We start from the raw sequence: 18982 nt of genomic DNA on the forward strand, positions 1-18982 counted from the left end.
CTTCTCAAATCTGGACCCAACGACCCGAATAATTGCCAGAATTAACCAAATGTTCAAATATTGGCAGAAATTATTAAATAGTCACTTGCTGATATTCTCAATAAGTTTATTAAATGCCTTGACCCCCAAAATATACATTTTGAATCAAGATTGACCTTCTAAGATATTGGTACTTTTATGTTTCAGCTGAGTGGTGGCCGCCATCTTTAAATTGACCATTTTGAGGGCCTATAGCGACCATTTTTGCGCTAGGCATACAGCAGATTTGGATTCAGCACACCTTAATACCCCTGGAAAACATGTATGCCCTAAATTAACATGATTTGCCTTAGGTTATTTCAATTGACAATCGCTCACATGCGCGAGCATGTGCACGCTACTGCTCCAGTATAGCTAAAACATTCCACACACACACAACTGGTTATTGCAATGTGGTTATGGGTGGGGATTTACAAGAAGTCAAGTCAATGTTGTTATTTCTGAACTCTATGCGGAAATAACAACATTGACTTCTAGTAAATCCACTCCCAAAAGGGGATGGAGCAATGTTATGATAAGTTCAAAAGAACAGAGGGAGGTGGTGAAGGAGGGGCTAAATAGCCCTTAAAAAGTGATGCAGAGAGAATTTTTGTTATCTTGTGAAAGGCATACTCATGCCTCTCATAACACTACATTGATTTTAATTGTTTCTCATCCAGTTTGACGAAATGAAATGTATTTCAGATTGGCTGAAGTTGTCCACAGTTGGTAGTGTAGTGGCGCCATGTCAGAAACTGAAGATGGAATTGCTGTTGTGGGCATGGGATGCAATTTCCCAGGAGGTAAGTTTCAAAACTTTTTTAAAGGCAAATATCCATTCTTGCTGCACATATGAAAACAGCATGATTGATGTTTAGATTATACCAGTGCTGTGATTTGATCATACAATAGGCTGCAGTATATGCACAGCCATATTGGCAGAAATATATATTTCCTTTTTTAGCCTATGTTTTATACAATGATGGAAGAATACTCACATTTTGTACTTAAGTAAAAGTATAATTACACTATTGTAGACTGATGGAATTTTGGATCATATTCCATATGGATAAACAGTTTTCCCCAATCATAATAAAATACTCCACACAATGAATGAGACCACACCGGAGAATATGCGTTTTTGTGTTGAAGTTTAGTCAGAGTTCAAAGTACTGTACAAGTACAGTATAGCAAAATCACCCATCGTAAGCTCTCTGAGTACAAAGCATAATGATTCCACATATATAGTTGAATGTGTACAGCATAAAATACATTAGTCACATTATGATTGGACAATTAAACATAACAATGGATCATGAGATGGTGTTGTGACTGAGTCTCGTGAACTCAGAAGCAAGGATGTAGAATGTTTTGGTTTCTCATTATCCAGTGTCCGGGACACTTTGACATTTCGCCGGTCAATCTTTCTGTCCCTGGAGTGGGGCAGATTCTCGTCTCGTGCATTAGTTATCAGATCAAAACATCATGGCATTGACTTTTAACACTGAGAATGATATCTATACCATGTTAAACAACAATAACATATTGTACTATCAATTCCCTCCTGAGATAGCATTTGAAGTGTTAAATGTCAAGGCAGCATAAACAACAAGGGAAGAAAACATGGGTTAAACTTTTTTTTTAAGGTATTAGAAACAGAACATAATAATTGAACAATTTAAGTCAAAAACATTTCGATAGTTTTTGAAGAGTAGAGTCAAAAGAACTGTATATTTCCAAAGGTATTTAAATCAGAATATCATAATTGAACTTTGTTTTTGTTTTTTAAGTAGAGGTAAAAGATTTTTATTGTCTTAATTATTAATTATTATATATATGTATTTTACAAAGGTTCAATGTGTCGAAGATTGATTGGAAATTATCCATGTCAAGCAAGATAAAAACACATCAGCATCACGCTCCCGGGTGGTTATTACAATTTGGGGCCGATTTTAGTCAAAACAAGACGAACTTGACTCTTTACCATAATTTAGGTTAAAGACAAAAGCATTCAACATGTATTTAGACAGCATCCGAAAATCAGCCGTTTGGCGGTCATAATTCGTACACCTCCGAGGTTACCTTTAGGTAATCAGTGGTCTTAATTGTCCATGCAGGTTGGGGACATTTATAGTGAGGTGTCAAACCGGAGCCGCCTTAAAGCCAACTGTCTATTCCTCCTTACTGGCTTTTGTCCGAGTCAAGGTCTTAAAGAAAACTTTACAGCGGGAAAACGTGTGTGATGCAGTTTCATACTCACGAAATACATATGGATTTTTCAATCATCCTTTTTGACATTTCCACTTTGGACAGACATGCAGTGAAGTATGTGTCTGTCAACTCATTCTCAATTATCATCTCAAAATATCTTTATCTGTAAGACAAGGGAAAAGACAGGGACAAATCAATCCATAATGTAAGGCAATAAGGTATTTATATATAGAAATTAAATTGAAATGTTTAGATACATCACCAAAAGAGGACACAAGTTGTGTCAGTTTGTTCTGTTAGGGGAAACAGATTAACCCTGTTGAGGATTGGAATCAACTTCAATAAGGTGAAATATATTTAAATGGGATGAAATGAAAACAAAATGAAATATGAAAATATGAAATCAGAAAATGAAATATGAATTCAGAAAATGAAAATATGAAAGAAATAAAATTAAATGAAAAAATATTAATTCTAAATATTAATTCTCCAAACACATTCCCTCCCGTTTGCCACAGCCAAAAATATTGGGTGTGACAAAAATTGTTTTGTTGATGTTTGGAGGCAATATGGTTAAATGAGAAACAGATGGTCCAGAGGTACAGTAAACCTTGTGGATGGACAGTGATTCTGCTCACTGTCAGAGTTAGTGAGCTTCCAGGCCTGTGAGGGGGGAAATGTACCATAAAAAGATAAGGCTTTCCAAAACAATAGTTAGCGAGGCCTCTCTACTGAAACTCAGCCTGATGGGGGAGTAATCAAAGTGTTTTTACTCGTTAGAACACAGACAAAAGGATGAAAAATGGAAATAAAAGATATAAAATATAAATAGTAATAATAATTATAAGCCTCTTTCCCTTTTTTTTAAACACATGGTCTGCAGTCCATGTGTTAAGAATGGTGAAAGTAAATGTTTTTGGTTCATGTCCATAAGATGTGGTTTAAAAGAACAGGATTACTAAATAATTGAGGATCTAGAGTTAAAATGTTGAGTTGGCGACATTTGACCTTGGAGGCCAGATGTCTTCTAGCAGACCGACACACATAGAGCTTCAGTCACACATCCACATACACGCACACGCCCATGTGCACGCACGCAGAGACACAGTACGTGCACACCCTCACAGGATATGGTGTTTTTCACACACAAGACAGGAGGACAGGAGAAAACTGTTAAAATAAAATAAACAGTCATAAAATTAAACAGGTTAAAATAAAATTGAAATAAAACAGTCAGTCAGTCAGTCACTGATAATCAGTCAGTTAAGTTGGTAGCAAGTTAGTGGAGTTAGTTCCACTATACCTGTTCTGCCATGTCATTAGTCCGTCCTGTCCCCTAAAATAAAATAAAGCCCACCTGTCATTGATGGGAAGAAAAAAATTATTAAGACATAGAAACATTCAAATAAACCCAAGCGTTGGTTGTTATCAGTACGAGTGTAGTCATAACAAGAGCGAATGAGATCCCCTTTGAGAGAGAGAGGGAGAGACAGTCATATGTGTAAATAATTCCTAGTTTTGCAAACCAGGCAAGTGAGTTAGAACACAATACAGAGGGAGAAAAACCCAAGACAGATTCAAATATAACCCCAGCACATTGTTATCAAGCCCTGTATTAGAATGTAAACAGTAGATTATACAGAACAAGAGCGAATGAAACCCATTTTTGAGAGAGAAAGAGAGAGCATGGTCACACAGAAACTGAATCGGCTCGTGGCCTCTCAAGGTAAAAATAAGAAAAATGAAATAAAAAACAATTCCAGCAATCCCCTCATAGTTTTTTTTCCAAAATAAAACAATAATAAACCAAAATGTAAGCATCGGTCAAGCGAGTGCGGGCAAGCAGCAAGCAAGCAGCATAAGCCAAGCACATATTGTACCATATTGTACACAGAAGTAGCACCGCTCACTTTATACTTGGTTTGATTTTCTTGCTTTCATAATAGACAAACCGAAATGTAACCAGGGGAGGAAAATTGGATTAGAGATGATTAGACAGAGATAGATTATCAAAAACATTTAACACACAGGTTTGTCAGTCAGAACTTGATTTTTCTTTTTTTTTCTTTCCAGAAGTCGTTCTTAGTCAAAAGTAAACAAAATATATAGTACCATTATCTCGGGGCGTCCCAAGGGTCAAGAGTGTTTGTTCTTTTCGGGACATTGTAATCCATGAAAGTCACGTAGCAGATCTACAAGCTCACAACGCGTCCCATCGCGTTGTGAGTGGAAGGCAGTGCCAGCCAGGTTCGGCTGGGGGGGGCCTTGTCAAGCCCGTCAGCATCTGAAAACACTGTTTGCGTTCTCGGTTCCTTCCTAATGAGGTTTGCGTGGTATCCAGCAACACATCCAGTGGCAATAATGTCTCCGCAGCTTCGCCCATATCCATTGAAATGTTCCAGGAAAGGTTTTAGGTATTGCTGGTAAATGGGAGTTCCCGATGATCTTCCAGAGTGATGTGAGGTCCGGGTAAAAAAAAAAAAAAGGTTCTAGGTTTAGATTGTAACATCTCATCCGTGTGTGTCCAGGATTTACACGATAAAAACACTGCTTCTCGGAGCAGGGGGCTTTTTTAGCTTGAATGGTCATGTTTCTTAAAAATGTTCTTGGGAGCGTTGAGATAAAAAGCTCCTGTATTCAACATCTCAGAGTGGCCTGAGACGGAAATTAAAAATAAAATAAGATAAGACGAAAACGAAGACATGTAAGCTTAAAGCATGAAGATTTCCGTCAGAACGTTCGGTTCTAGAGCATAAAGTGAAATCTCCTAATTAAAATAACCACGCTATTTCTTATGTGATTAAGTGGCTCTAATCAGCCGTATTGGGTTATCGTACTGGCCGAAGAGACATTCCTTCAGAACAAAATATGTTCTGGCCCCAAATAAAAAGATTTCTTCTCAGAACTTCTTGAAACAGCCGTTCTAGAGCATAAAATGAAATCTATATTGAAGTCTCGTACTGATACAAACCCAACCTTAGACAAGCAATCTCCGTGGCCAAACGGCTGCTATGTCCTCAAAACATGTAACAAAAAGCGACAAAAACAATAGACTACAAAACATTAAACAATAAAAACGCAGCTTGGGCTAAAGATAGCTAGTCTCTAACTTAGCAGGTACAAACGTCTGAACCCCGGATTGTGGTGAATTAGGACTTAGCGTGTGAGAATGGAGCCCGCCTCTCAAGTCTCTTGTGCGGAGAGATGAGGGGAGAGAGACCGTCCGTGAACGGCTCCTGGTGTGGAACGTTGTGCCAGAGCCAAACCTGGCCGCCTCCATTTCGGCTTTCTTCAGACCGTTGTGAGGTTTTATAGATATGTTGATGTGGGAGAGAGTCATCATATCCGAATTCCTTTCTCCATATGGGCAAAAATGGTGCAATTGTGGGGCACCTAGAAACAACCTGTTTCATTTCCTCATTGTCTATCTTAGCCATTAAAGCTGTTATCAGTTCATTCTCCAAGCTTTGAAGAGACGCTTCAATTCAAAGGTGTTGTTCCGTTTGTAAAAAGGTTGTTTAGATTTCGGCAGGTGTTTTCTGCCTTCCTGTGCCGCGCTCAGGAGGAAAAAACGTGGAGGGAGTCCTTTCAGTGTTACTCCGTGGGAGTCAGGGGAAACGTCTGATAATATCCTCGGCTGGTTGTTACTAGCAGAGATGAACGAAGTGGGATTCCAAAACAAACTGTCCAGCTGTATCGAATCCATAAACGTCAAATCAGTAGAAATCCGTAACTGGTTCTAGCAGCGGAGAAGACAAAATGAGTCCAACAATGTTGAGTCCCCAATATCTCCTCGGAGCTAATCCGGCAATCGAATGGGCCATTTGATGGAATTTTGGATCATATTCCATATGGATAAACAGTTTTCCCCAATCATAATAAAATACTCCACACAATGAATGAGACCACACCGGAGAATATGCGTTTTTGTGTTGAAGTTTAGTCAGAGTTCAAAGTACTGTACAAGTACAGTATAGCAAAATCACCCATCGTAAGCTCTCTGAGTACAAAGCATAATGATTCCACATATATAGTTGAATGTGTACAGCATAAAATACATTAGTCACATTATGATTGGACAATTAAACATAACAATGGATCATGAGATGGTGTTGTGACTGAGTCTCGTGAACTCAGAAGCAAGGATGTAGAATGTTTTGGTTTCTCATTATCCAGTGTCCGGGACACTTTGACATTTCGCCGGTCAATCTTTCTGTCCCTGGAGTGGGGCAGATTCTCGTCTCGTGCATTAGTTATCAGATCAAAACATCATGGCATTGACTTTTAACACTGAGAATGATATCTATACCATGTTAAACAACAATAACATATTGTACTATCATAGACATACTCACAAGTGGTGAAACAAACTGGTATTCAAAATGTGTTTTGAGTAAGGGCATGGTCTCACCGCACTTGTATTCTACCTATGAGGATGGATTCTGCTTGTGTTTTTCATTCGATTTTCTTTTCTTTCTCTCTTTTTTTAAAATCAGAAATGGCAGCAAACCGCTCCATTCCCATTGAAATGCATTTGCAGAATCCGCCCTCATAGGTAGAATTAAAGTGCGGTGTGACTGTGCCCTAAAAGTACAAAAGTATTGGGATGATGGCATCAAAATATACTAAAAGTAAGTACTCAATATGCAGAAGGTCCCATTTCACAAGTTTTCAAATGTATAAAATGTATAAAAATACATTGTAGCAGATCTACTGTACAAGCTCACAATATGTCGCTAAGCGACCCATTATGAGCTTGCAGATCTGCTATTTTCAAATTGCCAATATGTAGGTGGTTTTGTAATAATAATAAAAATCTACACTACTAAAGTTTTCAAATAATTTGAGTAAAAAGTACAATATTTTGCCTATGGAGTAGAATACTCCAGTTAAGTAAAAATACCTCAGAATTGTACAGCTTTTGAGAAAATGTATTTACCATAATTACTTTCCACCGCTGGTTTTATAGTTAAACTGATATTAATTTATTAGGGCACGTACGGTCACAGCGCACTTTTATTCCACCCATGAGGGCAGATTCTGCCAGTGCATTGCAAAGGGAATGGAGTGTTCTTTTTGCAGAAATCCGGCAGCTGGCCACTCATTCACATTGAAATGCATTGGCAGTTGGTTACAAGAGAATACATTTCCAGATTCCTCACTATATTTCTAATTTGTTGATATATATATAAAAAATATTATTATATATAACAATTGTTTTGATGCCAATATGTGTTCTTTTACTCTACTCCTAGGCTATATGAACGTATTTTTACATTCTGGTATTGATACTTTCACTTAAGTAAAAAAGAAAAATAAGTACTGTTTACTCCACATAATAAAGACTGTTTCTGACATAAACCAACAACTCAACAGTTTTTATCAGAATATAACACATTCCAGCAGTTATGATTTAAATGCATATACCGGTAGGATAGGGAAAATAGAAAGAGAAAGAAAGAAAGAAAGAAAGAAAATCACAATTCATAATATATCATTAAACACAGGAGAGGGGCTTGACAATTTCTGGGACGTTCTTGTGAATGGGAAGAACTGTTCGGTGCCGATTACCAAGGAGAGATTTGACCTGGAAAAATGGTACGACCCAGACGACAGCAAACCGGGCAAGTCCCGCACAGCGAAGGCTTGTCTCATTGAGGGGTACGAATATTCATCTTATTCTAATTATACTCAAAATATCAATGAATATCTCAAATAACAACACAAATATATATATATATATATATATATATATATATATGGAAGAACTAAACAAAGTAACTCATTCAGCCTCAGGTTTGGCTGTTTTCCAATTTCCAATACTTTTACTTGTAGACTACTAATGTCGGATCCAAATATTTTTACTCTACTACATTTATTTGAACAGTTTACAGTAGTTACTAATTACTTTGTAATATAAATTATAATATTATAAAATATTATATTATATATATTATAAAATATTATAATATTATAAAACGTACATTAACTTCTTTATCCCTGTTTATGGCTGTGAATTCCCCTCCAGGTTCAATGAGTTTGACCACAGGTTCTTTGGCATCAGTGACAGTGAGGTGGAGCGCATGGACCCCCAGCAGAAGATGGCTCTTCAGTGTGTCTACAGGGCTTTAGAGGATGCTGGACTGCCAATGGAGAAGGCCAGCGGCACCAGGACAGGAGTGTTTCTGGGTAAAATCATCAATGTTACTGTAACAATGATCTGCACAAATTGTTCAGTGTAGAAAAATAAATACATATATATATATATATATATATATATATATATATATATATATATAAAGTAGAATATATAGCCTATACGTAATAAATAGGCTTATTTAAGGACAACTTCACACATTTTCAAACTAATTTCACATAAGTGGTCTGTGTCTTATAGAAGGGCTGTGGACACTTCAGAAACTAAACTATGTCTACCGGTATGTTGCAGGATTGATGAACAGAGAGTTTGAGGCAACTTGTGGGCACATGCATCAAAATGACATCAACCACTGGACAAGCACCGGGATATCCATGAGTATAGCTGCCAACCGAATCTCCTACTTCTTCAACTTCACTGGACCTTCAATGGCTATAGACACCGCCTGCTCATCGTCGCTTGTGGCTCTTCATTTGGCCTGTCAAGCCATTAAACAAGGTTGGCAGTTTTGTATGTACCGTGGTGAATTATTCAAATGTTTTACTTAAGTAAAAGCAAGTAAAAGTCCGTAAAAGTATGAAAGCGTTGGCATCTAAATGCACTTAAAGTACCAAAGGTAAAAGTAAAAAAATGTTTGAAAATAGCGTCGCGATGCGGTGCGTTGTGAGCTTAAATCGGCTTTTTTCAAACAGCCATAAAACAGTAACTACTGTAACTACTGTAAACTGTTCAAATAAATGTAGTATAGAGTAAAGGTACAATATTTGGATCCGAGATTAGTAGTCTACTGTAAAAGTAAAATTATTGGAAATTACAAATAAATGTACTTAGTTGCTGTACATCACTGCAAGCTATATATATATATATATATATCAGTTTTTTTGAGTTTCAGTGAAATTGAGAACAGGAGCACTCGGCGCGGGGCGGAACAAGCGGTCGCTTTGATCTACAACAAAGACAACGACAACGTAGCGTCGGCAGGAATGATAGCGCCTCACCGAGGTTAGGGTTAGGGTTAGGGTTAGGCATAGTTTTACAGAGGTTAAGGTTAGGGTTAGGGTTAGAGTTAGGCATAGTAAGCTAATGGCTAAACACAGCTGAGCTAGGCTAGAAGATAAACAACGAAAGAGGTGTCGCAAACGAGTGACGTCAGCGACTACACAAGTGAATGGCTGTACGCAGCCATTCACTGGCTAATACGCAGAATTACACAGGTGCGCTGATAAGAGACTATCAAAGTGAATTGATCCAGGTGGCAGTGGGGTAGGGGTGTGTGGTGAACGACAAAACGAGCGCTCTTACCCCAATCTCACTGAGTTATCCAAACTGACTGTAAAATATATATTATATGCTCTCTTATCAGGAGACTGTGAGATGGCTCTGTGTGGGGGAGTCAACTGTATCATTGATCCAGCCGTCTTCGTCGCTCTCAGCAAGGCAAAGATGGTCTCACCTGATGGAACCTGTAAACCTTTCTCCAACACAGCTGATGGCTACGGCAGAGGAGAGGGCTGCGGCTTTGTTCTGCTTAAACCACTGAGAAAGGTACGGACGGAGTGAGAAAATGTTAATGATCATGTATAATATTGTTATAGCTCCTTTCGGAACCTCTCCATCCGCTATATAGCTCCGAGATTAGGTTCCTCGCAAATTAGATTTTTACGCCGATAGTTTGCCACACTTGACTATAAGATTCCTACCTTTGCCAAACATCGTATCGAAAAAGTAAAGGTCGCTTTCTCATCTCTCAGATGTACAATAGTTTTAAATCGCTGTTTTTGTCAGCCTGCGGCCAGTTTTTTCACACAGATTAATGGCCAGTCACACATGTGCATTACTGCTTCTGTGAAATTTAATTGGGAAAATAATGTAACTGGCTGACAAGAATAGCGATTTAAAACTATTGTTTCAAAACCGATCACTTAGATTTTCTCCACCGCTCAAAAGTTATACATCTGAGAGATGGAAAAGCGACCTTTACTGTGTTTGGTAAAGTTAAGAATCTTGAAAGCGTGGGGAACTATCGCAGGAAAAATCTAATTCGGGCATGTAACTCATCTCTGAGCTATTTCGCGGAGGGAAAGGTCATTGCTACACTATTGATATAGATAGATAGATACCTTTATTATCCCAAGGGGGAAATTCAGTTGTCCCGTTGTAGCACAGCAGTATACAGTTATTTACAAAGTTACAGAGAAGTAGGAAAAGATAGATAAGAGTAAAAAACAAGAGCAGTACAGTACCAATAAAGAGAAGGTGCATCAATAGAGGGGCCGAATTAAATATATACATAAAGTGTCTTACAAAAAAGAGACCAAAGCAGTCAATGCTAGTTAGTGCAACAAGTATCTCACTGTCATTGTTAAACACGACAAATACTCAGAAACTACCAACACAACCTAATAGTGCAATGTCGAAAAACTGTGCGAAAAAAACAACAGAAACAGCTCAGAGCAGAAGAAACTATAGGCAGCGTGTCACCGCAAGACGCACATGAGCACTCTCCCTGGAAGGTCCTTAGAGGTCAAAGTCAGTAGGCCTACAGCAATAGTTCCAACCTAATAGTGCAAAGTGAAAAAAAAAAAAATAATAATAATATATATATATATATATATATATATATATATATATATATATATATATATATATGTGTGTCACGGTTAGATAGAGAAACTGTTAGATCGAGAAACGGAGCGCTCGTCGTGCGGCGCTGGGTGGAACAAGCGGTCGCTTTGAGCAACAACAACGTGGCGTCGGCAGGAATGATAGCCTCACCCCACGGAGGTTATGGTTAGGGTTAGGGTTAGGCATAGTTTTACTGAGGTTAAGGTTAGGGTTAGGGTTAGAGTAAGGCATAGTAAGCTAATGGCTAAACACAGCCGAGCTGGGCTAGTAAATAAACGAAAGAGAGTCGCAAACGAGTGACGTCAGCGCCTGCACTAGTGAATGGCTGACTGGCTGTTGTCGCCATCTGGTGGTGATTGGTGTGTGGTGAACTACAAAACGAGCGCTCTTACCACAATCTCACTGAGTTACCCAAACTGACTGTAACATATATATATATATATATATATATATTATATATTAGCATTGTTATATAGAAAATAGGCTAAATAGGCTACTGTAGTTTACAGTGGTGTAACGAGCCAATACGGTGTGGTCACCATGGTTGGGGGGGCTCATTGTATCGTCACCTCTGTCCTCTTCCACGTTATTGGCCTACTAGCCTTCTTCTTCTTCTTTCGTGTATCATCGTCCTTGATGATTCACTAGCCTTAGTACCCAGGCTTTTATTTTCATTTGCGTTCGGCTCAAAAAGAAAAGCCTGGGCTAAATTTCTGGCATAGGAAGTGGGAGTCAACCTTCCATTTCCCCAACCAAACAGAGTGCAGGGGGTGTCAGGGCTCTAAGATGGCCCAATTCCTATCCGTTGACTTGCTGACTCACTGACTTAGCCAAAGTCAACGTGCGCGTTCACGTTGAGGACGTTGAGGGCGTTCACGTAAGTCAGTGAGGGCTCGAGACTGCCCCTTATAGTTGACTTTCCCCTAATCTAAACAGAAATTAAAACAAATTGATTAACGTAAATCTAATAATAATAATCAACAATCACAGACTTTAAAAGCAATGACTGTAAATAAGGATAGTATTGAGTTTTAAATGTGATGTAAAGTGTCATGAATAAAACACTCATCGTGGGCCATGGGTGCTGGTGCACAGATTGGTGAACCAATGGGATCCACTGGCTGGTTTCAGCAGGGAATTTGAATCCGCCCCTCTAGACCAAAATCAGCCTGTGTTAGGGCAGGCTTAAGGCTATTAGCCAACGCTCTTCACTAGAGTTGTGCAGTGGCGATTTAAGAATCCCGGGCCCTGGCGCTTCTCCAAATCAAAGGGCCCCCCGCCCGACCCGACCGACTGACCAAACCCCCCCCCCTTATATTCTTCCTGTTGAATATTTATTGAATATATTTTTTAATTTGATTTACACAGGGTCTTCCAGGCGGCTTTTAGCATTTATTTTGTACTATACTGCCATATTGTGGTTATTTTTTACAAATGAAGAATTCAATTAATCAATTGGATTGTTCAGCGGCGGCTCCAGAGAATGGTGACTGGGGGGCTATGGGGGGGCTGGCTTTTTTAGAGCAGGGGCTAATTAATTTTGTCAACAAACAATAATGAATAGTTCCAATATGACAAGATTTTTTCGCTTAGGGTATGGATAACTGAAGAGACCAGATCATTGGCAGATGCTAGGTCCAAATTCGAGGAATGTAGGTGATCGGATCGGGTTTTTGTGAGGCTGAAGATGCTTTCCATCATAAAAAGAATGATTTATAGTTTACGTAGAAGTCAGTCAATTGTCTTTCACATATTCAAATAAAATGTATTTATTTATTCCTTAAATATTTTTCATCACAATTGGGCTTGTGGGGTGGGGGGGCTTAGGGGGTGCTAAGCCTTTACCAGAGGGGGGGCTAAAGCCCCCTCTAGCCCCCCCCCCCCCCCCCCCCCCCTCGGAGCCGCCTCTGGGTGTGTTGCATCATTAACCAGTAAAGTGCACTCGTCAGAGAACAGATCTTAGCCAGGCCTGGTTGCCTAACCAGGAATGAAAATACAAGTATAATCTACTGGATAAGATTACAATTGCTCATTATTTGCAGGCTTTACAAGAACATGACCATATATGGGGTGTCATCACCAAAACGGCAGTCAACCAAGATGGTCATACAGTCTCTCCGATCACCAAACCCTCCATGGTTCAACAAGAGGAGCTGCTGCGCACAATCTACTCAGATTCTGACCTGCAGAATGTCCAGTACATAGAGGCACATGGGACTGGAACCCCGGTTGGAGACCCAACAGAGGCTGGGAGCATCTCAAACGTCATCGCCAAAGCCAGGCCTCCAGATTCAGAGACACTCCGCATTGGCTCTGTGAAGAGCAACATCGGACACACAGAATCTGCAGCTGGGGTGGCAGGGCTCATTAAGGTACTGTTAATGATGAAGCATGAAACCATTGTTCCAACTGTGTTCTACTCAGAACACAGTGCCAGTATAGATTCCAAAGCCCTAAATGTAAAGATTCCTACTAAAGTAGAAATGTGGAATTGCTCTGATGACAGAATTGCAGGGGTAAACAATTTTGGTTTTGGAGGAACAAATGCACACGCTATTGTCAAACAACACAAACAGACAAGCTTTCCTCAAAAGAATACATGGAAACAAACTAAGTATTTGGTCATGTCAGCAAAATCACCCAAATCCCTTATTTCCACAATGGAAGACACCATTAAACAGGTAGATGCAGACAGCACTGTTGACCTAGACTCACTGGTGTACACATCAGCTTGTCGAAGAAGCCATCTAAAACACAGATACAGAAAGGCAATTATGATTTCTTCTCTGGCTGAGCTTAAGGAGCAATTAAAATCTACCATGAGCAAAAATATCACCCCTTCCTTTTCAGATGTGAAGCTAGTTTTTGTCTTCTGTGGGAATGGTGTGACCTACAATGGCATGTGTAAGCAACTATTGACACGGGAGCCTGTATTCAGAGATAAGGTCAAAGAGATTGAGAAACTCTTCCAAAGATTCAGTAGACTGAGCATTTTGGACAGACTTGAGAGTGAGTTTGAGAGTAGTGACTTCTCAAGCCCAGATGTCATCCAACCACTGTTGTTTGCTATCCAAGTTGGGATTGCATCTCTCCTCAAGTATTGGGGTGTCAAACCTGATGCCATTCTTGGGCACTCTGTTGGTGAGGTCGCTGCTGCTCACTGTTCTGGCCTCTTGTCTCTTGAGGATGCAGTGAAGGTGATCTATTACCGCAGTACCCTCCAGAGCAAGGTTACAGGAGGCAAGATGCTGGTGATCAGCAACATGGCTGTGAGGTTTTTAAAGTTACCCCCTCGTTATTCTAACAAACTTTGCCTCGCTGCTGTCAACAGTCCCCGGTCCTGCACTATCTCTGGTGATGCAGATGCTATAGAAAGCCTCTGCAGTGAGTTACATGCATCAGACAGTAATCAGAATCTGTTCCTCCGTGTTCTGAATGTCCCTGCTGCTTACCACAGCCACATGATGGATCCAATTCTATCTGACATAAGGGACAGTATTGGCTCCTTACAGGTGAATGATCTAGAGTCAGAGCTGATCTCGACAGTGACAGGCAAGGAGGTAGCGCAGCATGATTTTAGCACAGGCATGTACTGGGCCAGAAACATCAGGGAGACCGTTTTATTTGAGCAGGCAGTGACAGCAGCATCGAAGGGAAAGAAGAATGCTGTATTTGTAGAGATAGGCCCAAGGAGAGCCCTCCAAAGGAACATCGTGGAAACTCTAGGAAACGACACCACTGTTCTTGAATCAGTTCTGCCAGAGAAAGATCATGGAACAATGATGAGCCTTGTGTCTAAGCTTTTTGAGCTGGGGGTTCAGGTAGACTGGAGTCAGTTCTACAGAGGATGTGAGACATCCCCATTGCCCTTCCCAAGATACCAGTTTGATAGCTCTAAACGAGATATAGTCATTGAAGCATCACGTAGAAGCACAACAACAACTGACCACCCTGTACTGCGTCAAACTGGCAAGGACAACAACACATTCAGCTGTGATCTGTCGTCAGAGTCATCATCCTACCTGCAAGAGCATAAATACAACGGCACACCCATCGTCCCTGGTGCCTTCTATGTTGAGTTGGGTTTGGCTGCTTTCATGGCAAATGCCAAACCAAAGGTCCCACTCAGCTCTCTTCAACTGAGTGTAGATTTTCAGAGTCCATTCGAATTGACGCAGAACATGCCAGAAATGAAAGTGCAACTAGTGCCAGCAGGAAATGACTCTACTTTCAAGGTGTTCTCTTCATCTCAAATGTATGCATCAGGCACAGTAGCTTGCAAGCAAGAAAGGGTCATCGAGGAACAGAGTATTTCATTAAATGCCATCTACAAAAGATGCAAATCTGTTGTGAGCTCTGAATATCACTATTCGTATCTTTCTCTGGCGGGCTTTCAGCATGAGACTGTTTTCCAGAATAAGGGAAATGTGTATTATGGGGAGGAATTTATGGAGGCATATAAAGTTGTAACAGTTCCAGAGGACTTATGGCCTCAGTTATACGACTACTGCATCCATCCTGTTGTATTTGACTACCTGATGCAACTTCCCCCCGTTACAGTAAGATATGCTCGTGCGGGAAGACCATGTTTCCCTGTCAAAATTGGAAGTGTGACAGTGTGGGAACCACTTCAACGTGAGATGGTTATCTACATGAGAGCAATTGATGTGGGTGATGATCAATATGAAGTCTGTGGCTTCATCACTGATAAAAAGGGAAGAGTGTTGGTTGAGGTCAAGCATGTGTTGCTCAAGTACCTTGGGAGTCGCACTGATGTGGTTGAGGAATACTTCTACCACAATGAATACAATGTGGTCTCTGAAAACATCACATCCCCTGACCTTCCTAAGGCCTTGGTCTTCTGTGACCAGGCAGGCATAGTTAAAGCAATGCAACAACACCTGGACCCAAGATCTAGATTCATTTCCTTCTCACATGCAAAGGAAATCTTGAGTGATGGATTCCATACTCTTTTGGTAAATCTCAACATCAAAGAAGTAGGGAAACATTTTGATGAGGTCTTGTTTTTGTGGGGCAAAGAAGATCTATCTTTGGTGGCAGCCGATAATGTCCTCCAGAATTTGGTGAGCTGCTGTGAGATATTTCGCCAAATAGTTGTTGAACTGAAGCAAATGGATTTTCCTAACTCCATCAGAGCAATAACCTACCGTTCTGCTGACATCACAGTAGACCACATAAGCCCAGACTTTGCTCTGCTTGGCATGACAAGAGCATTAGCTGCAGAGTTACCAGAGCTCTTTTTTCAACTGATTGACATAAGTTCCACCTCTGCTAAGGACATCACTGCACTTTCTCAGATCCTGAGATCATACCCATGCAGTAAGTATCCAGAATTGGTTGTAAAAGACGGGTCAGTCTTGAAACCTTCCATTGTCCGTACCCCTGTTCAATGTGATGTTAACAGCTTCGACAACAAGTTCTGCTCCACACTGTCTGATCCCTGCATCCTTCAGACAGCTGATGCATATACAATGACCAAGCTGTCTGCTGTTCATTTCAATGATAAAGACCACCGGCCAATTGCAGAGTCATCAGTTGACATTCAGATCAGTAAGATGTGTGCTCATACTTCTGACTACTATCCTGTCAGTGTTTCACATATGAAATATGGCCAGACTATCTACTGGAACAAACAAGCATCCCAGAACCATAATTTACTCGCTCTGGATTTCAGTGGCACGATTACAGCAGTGGGAAAGGATGTTAGAAAGTTTCAAGTTGGAGATCATGTTGTTGCATGTTACCCTGTTCAGGCAGCAACCACAGTCTCAGTGCCAGTAGATGCATGCTACTGCAGCAAACGATTCCCATTCCTGAGGAGAACACCTTGTGTTTCATACTTTGTCCTAGCATGGGAGATCCTGTGCAGAGCTTTGGCCGGAAACAAACAAAACCTGGGGATTATATCAGCAGTCCCCGATTCTGTGCTGATGAAGGTTTTGACTCTCACAGCTCACAAATCAGGATGGAATGTCACAGATAGTACACAATGCAATGGGTCTTTTGTAGATGGAAACCAAGTGGAGGCCTTTGTCCTCTTGCCCCAGTTTGATGAGTCTATGATTGCTAAACTTTGCAACATTCCTGGTGTACAAAATGTCATTGTAGTCTGTGAATCTCAGTCCCAGTGTTCTATGATTCAAGACACATTTCAAAATGTGAGGGAAGGTGTTCGTCTGCAGATCATTCAAATGCCAGTGGTTCTACATAAGGGCTCCTTGACTGCGCAGAGTTCCCATGTTTACCACTGGCTCAAGTCCATGAACTTGGATGGGAAATCATTTTCCCTTAAGAATTTCACCTTGCAGAGTGCGACCTCCGAAAGTATTGAAAATCACCAACTGGAAGGATCAAAGTCATACTTCAATTCAAAGACCCTGCCTGTTGTGGAACTGGCAAATGATGTAAAAGGTGCTTTATCCGTTATTCCATTGCTGCCTACAAAGACAGAAAAAACGCTTTTCAGTAAGCAAGCTGTGTACATTGTGACAGGCGGGTTGACAGGGTTGGGCTTTGAAACGGTCAAGTTCATTTGTCAGAGAGGTGGAGGACATGTTGTCATACTCTCAAGAAGAAATCCAACAAGAGAGATGCAGCAAGAGATAGAAAGTGTAGAGAAACAGAGTGGGACATTCATCGTTGCGATGCAATGTGATATATCTGTCACTGGGAATATGTGCAATACTATCAACAGCATTGGCCAGAAATTCCCCACTTGTCCAATCAAAGGAGTGTTCCACAGTGCCGTTGTCTTGCATGACGGATTGATTGAAACCCTTAACAAATCTCTCTTCGAGAAGGTTCTCAAGCCCAAAGTGAACGGTGTTCTGAATCTGCATCATGCAACACAACATTTGGACTTAGATTACTTTGTGTGTTACTCCTCCATCGCTTCCTTCCTAGGAAATGCAGCACAGGCGAACTATGCAGCAGCCAATTCGTTCCTTGACGCGTTCTGCCATTATAGACGGAAGGAGCTTGGGCTCCCTAGCCAGTCTATCAACTGGGGGGCTTTGAACCTGGGTCTTCTTTTAAACAACGACAATTTCCATAAGCTTTTGGAGGCAAAGGGACTCATGGTGCTGGATGCTGCTGACATTCACACAAGTTTGGAGCAATGCCTTGTGATCAATAGACCCCAACAGGTTGTGTGCCGGTTTAACTTAAAACATATCGCGTACACCCTTAACTCCCAAAATGACGCCTTTTTCAAACGTTTGTCTCCTTTGGTGGAAGAGTTCTTACAAAACTCCAAGCAGTTGGTTTCACAGACAAAACAAGCAGACTCAGTCTCGCCAACAGACTATGTCAAATCTCTAATTAGTGAGACTGTTGGCATTGATAGGAGTGAGTTGAGTGAGGAATTGTTGCTCTCCTCTGTCGGCATTGACTCAATGCAGGCAATGACTCTGCAGCTACTCATCTATCAGGGAAGAGGTGTAAAGGTGCCTCTGGTCAAACTGCTGACTGCCACACTGTCAACATTGGTCAGCATGTTAACTAAAGGAGCTAGCAGTGAAGATACAGTATGAACAATGAGCAGGAGTCCACCTTGATTCAAGAAACAGACGCTATTACAAAAAGACTGTAGATCTGTCAAACACAGAAGCTCACATAGACAAAGTATATCAACAGAGTTTATACTTAGTTTATAACATTTTATTTAATACGTATATACACACACACACACACACACATTGCCCTGTGGTTCAAATCATATGAGTCCCATTATGTTGGTGGCTATGTTTGTTTACCAGTAAGTGCTTCATCTTGTGCATTGTAATGCATTACTGGGCTGATTTGACCTATATAGGACCAGAGCCTGCTTTCAGTGTGTCAATGAACAAAGTTCATCCAGATGCCTGGGGATCCCCATATATGAGTATAAGGATGTACCCTAAAAGGGCATCTATAAACCCTAACAGGGCATCATCTGGGAATGCCCATACT

General features: G+C 40.6%; 1 protein-coding gene across 1 annotated transcript; it reads left to right on the top strand.

Moving 5' to 3' along the window:
* Positions 1-763: 763 nt before the first annotated feature.
* Positions 764-18564, top strand: LOC308293064 (phenolphthiocerol/phthiocerol polyketide synthase subunit C-like; the record flags this gene model as incomplete). Its single annotated transcript, XM_080735494.1, has 6 exons — positions 764-821; positions 7737-7890; positions 8258-8418; positions 8678-8884; positions 9750-9931; positions 13054-18564. 6 exons carry the CDS (start codon positions 764-766, stop codon positions 18562-18564), a joined length of 6273 nt encoding a protein of 2090 aa, XP_080591620.1.
* Between the last annotated feature and the right edge of the window lie 418 nt (positions 18565-18982).

This window comes from Nannobrachium achirus (genome assembly GCF_963921795.1).
Source record: "Nannobrachium achirus genome assembly, chromosome: 10".
Lineage (NCBI taxonomy): Eukaryota > Metazoa > Chordata > Actinopteri > Myctophiformes > Myctophidae > Nannobrachium > Nannobrachium achirus.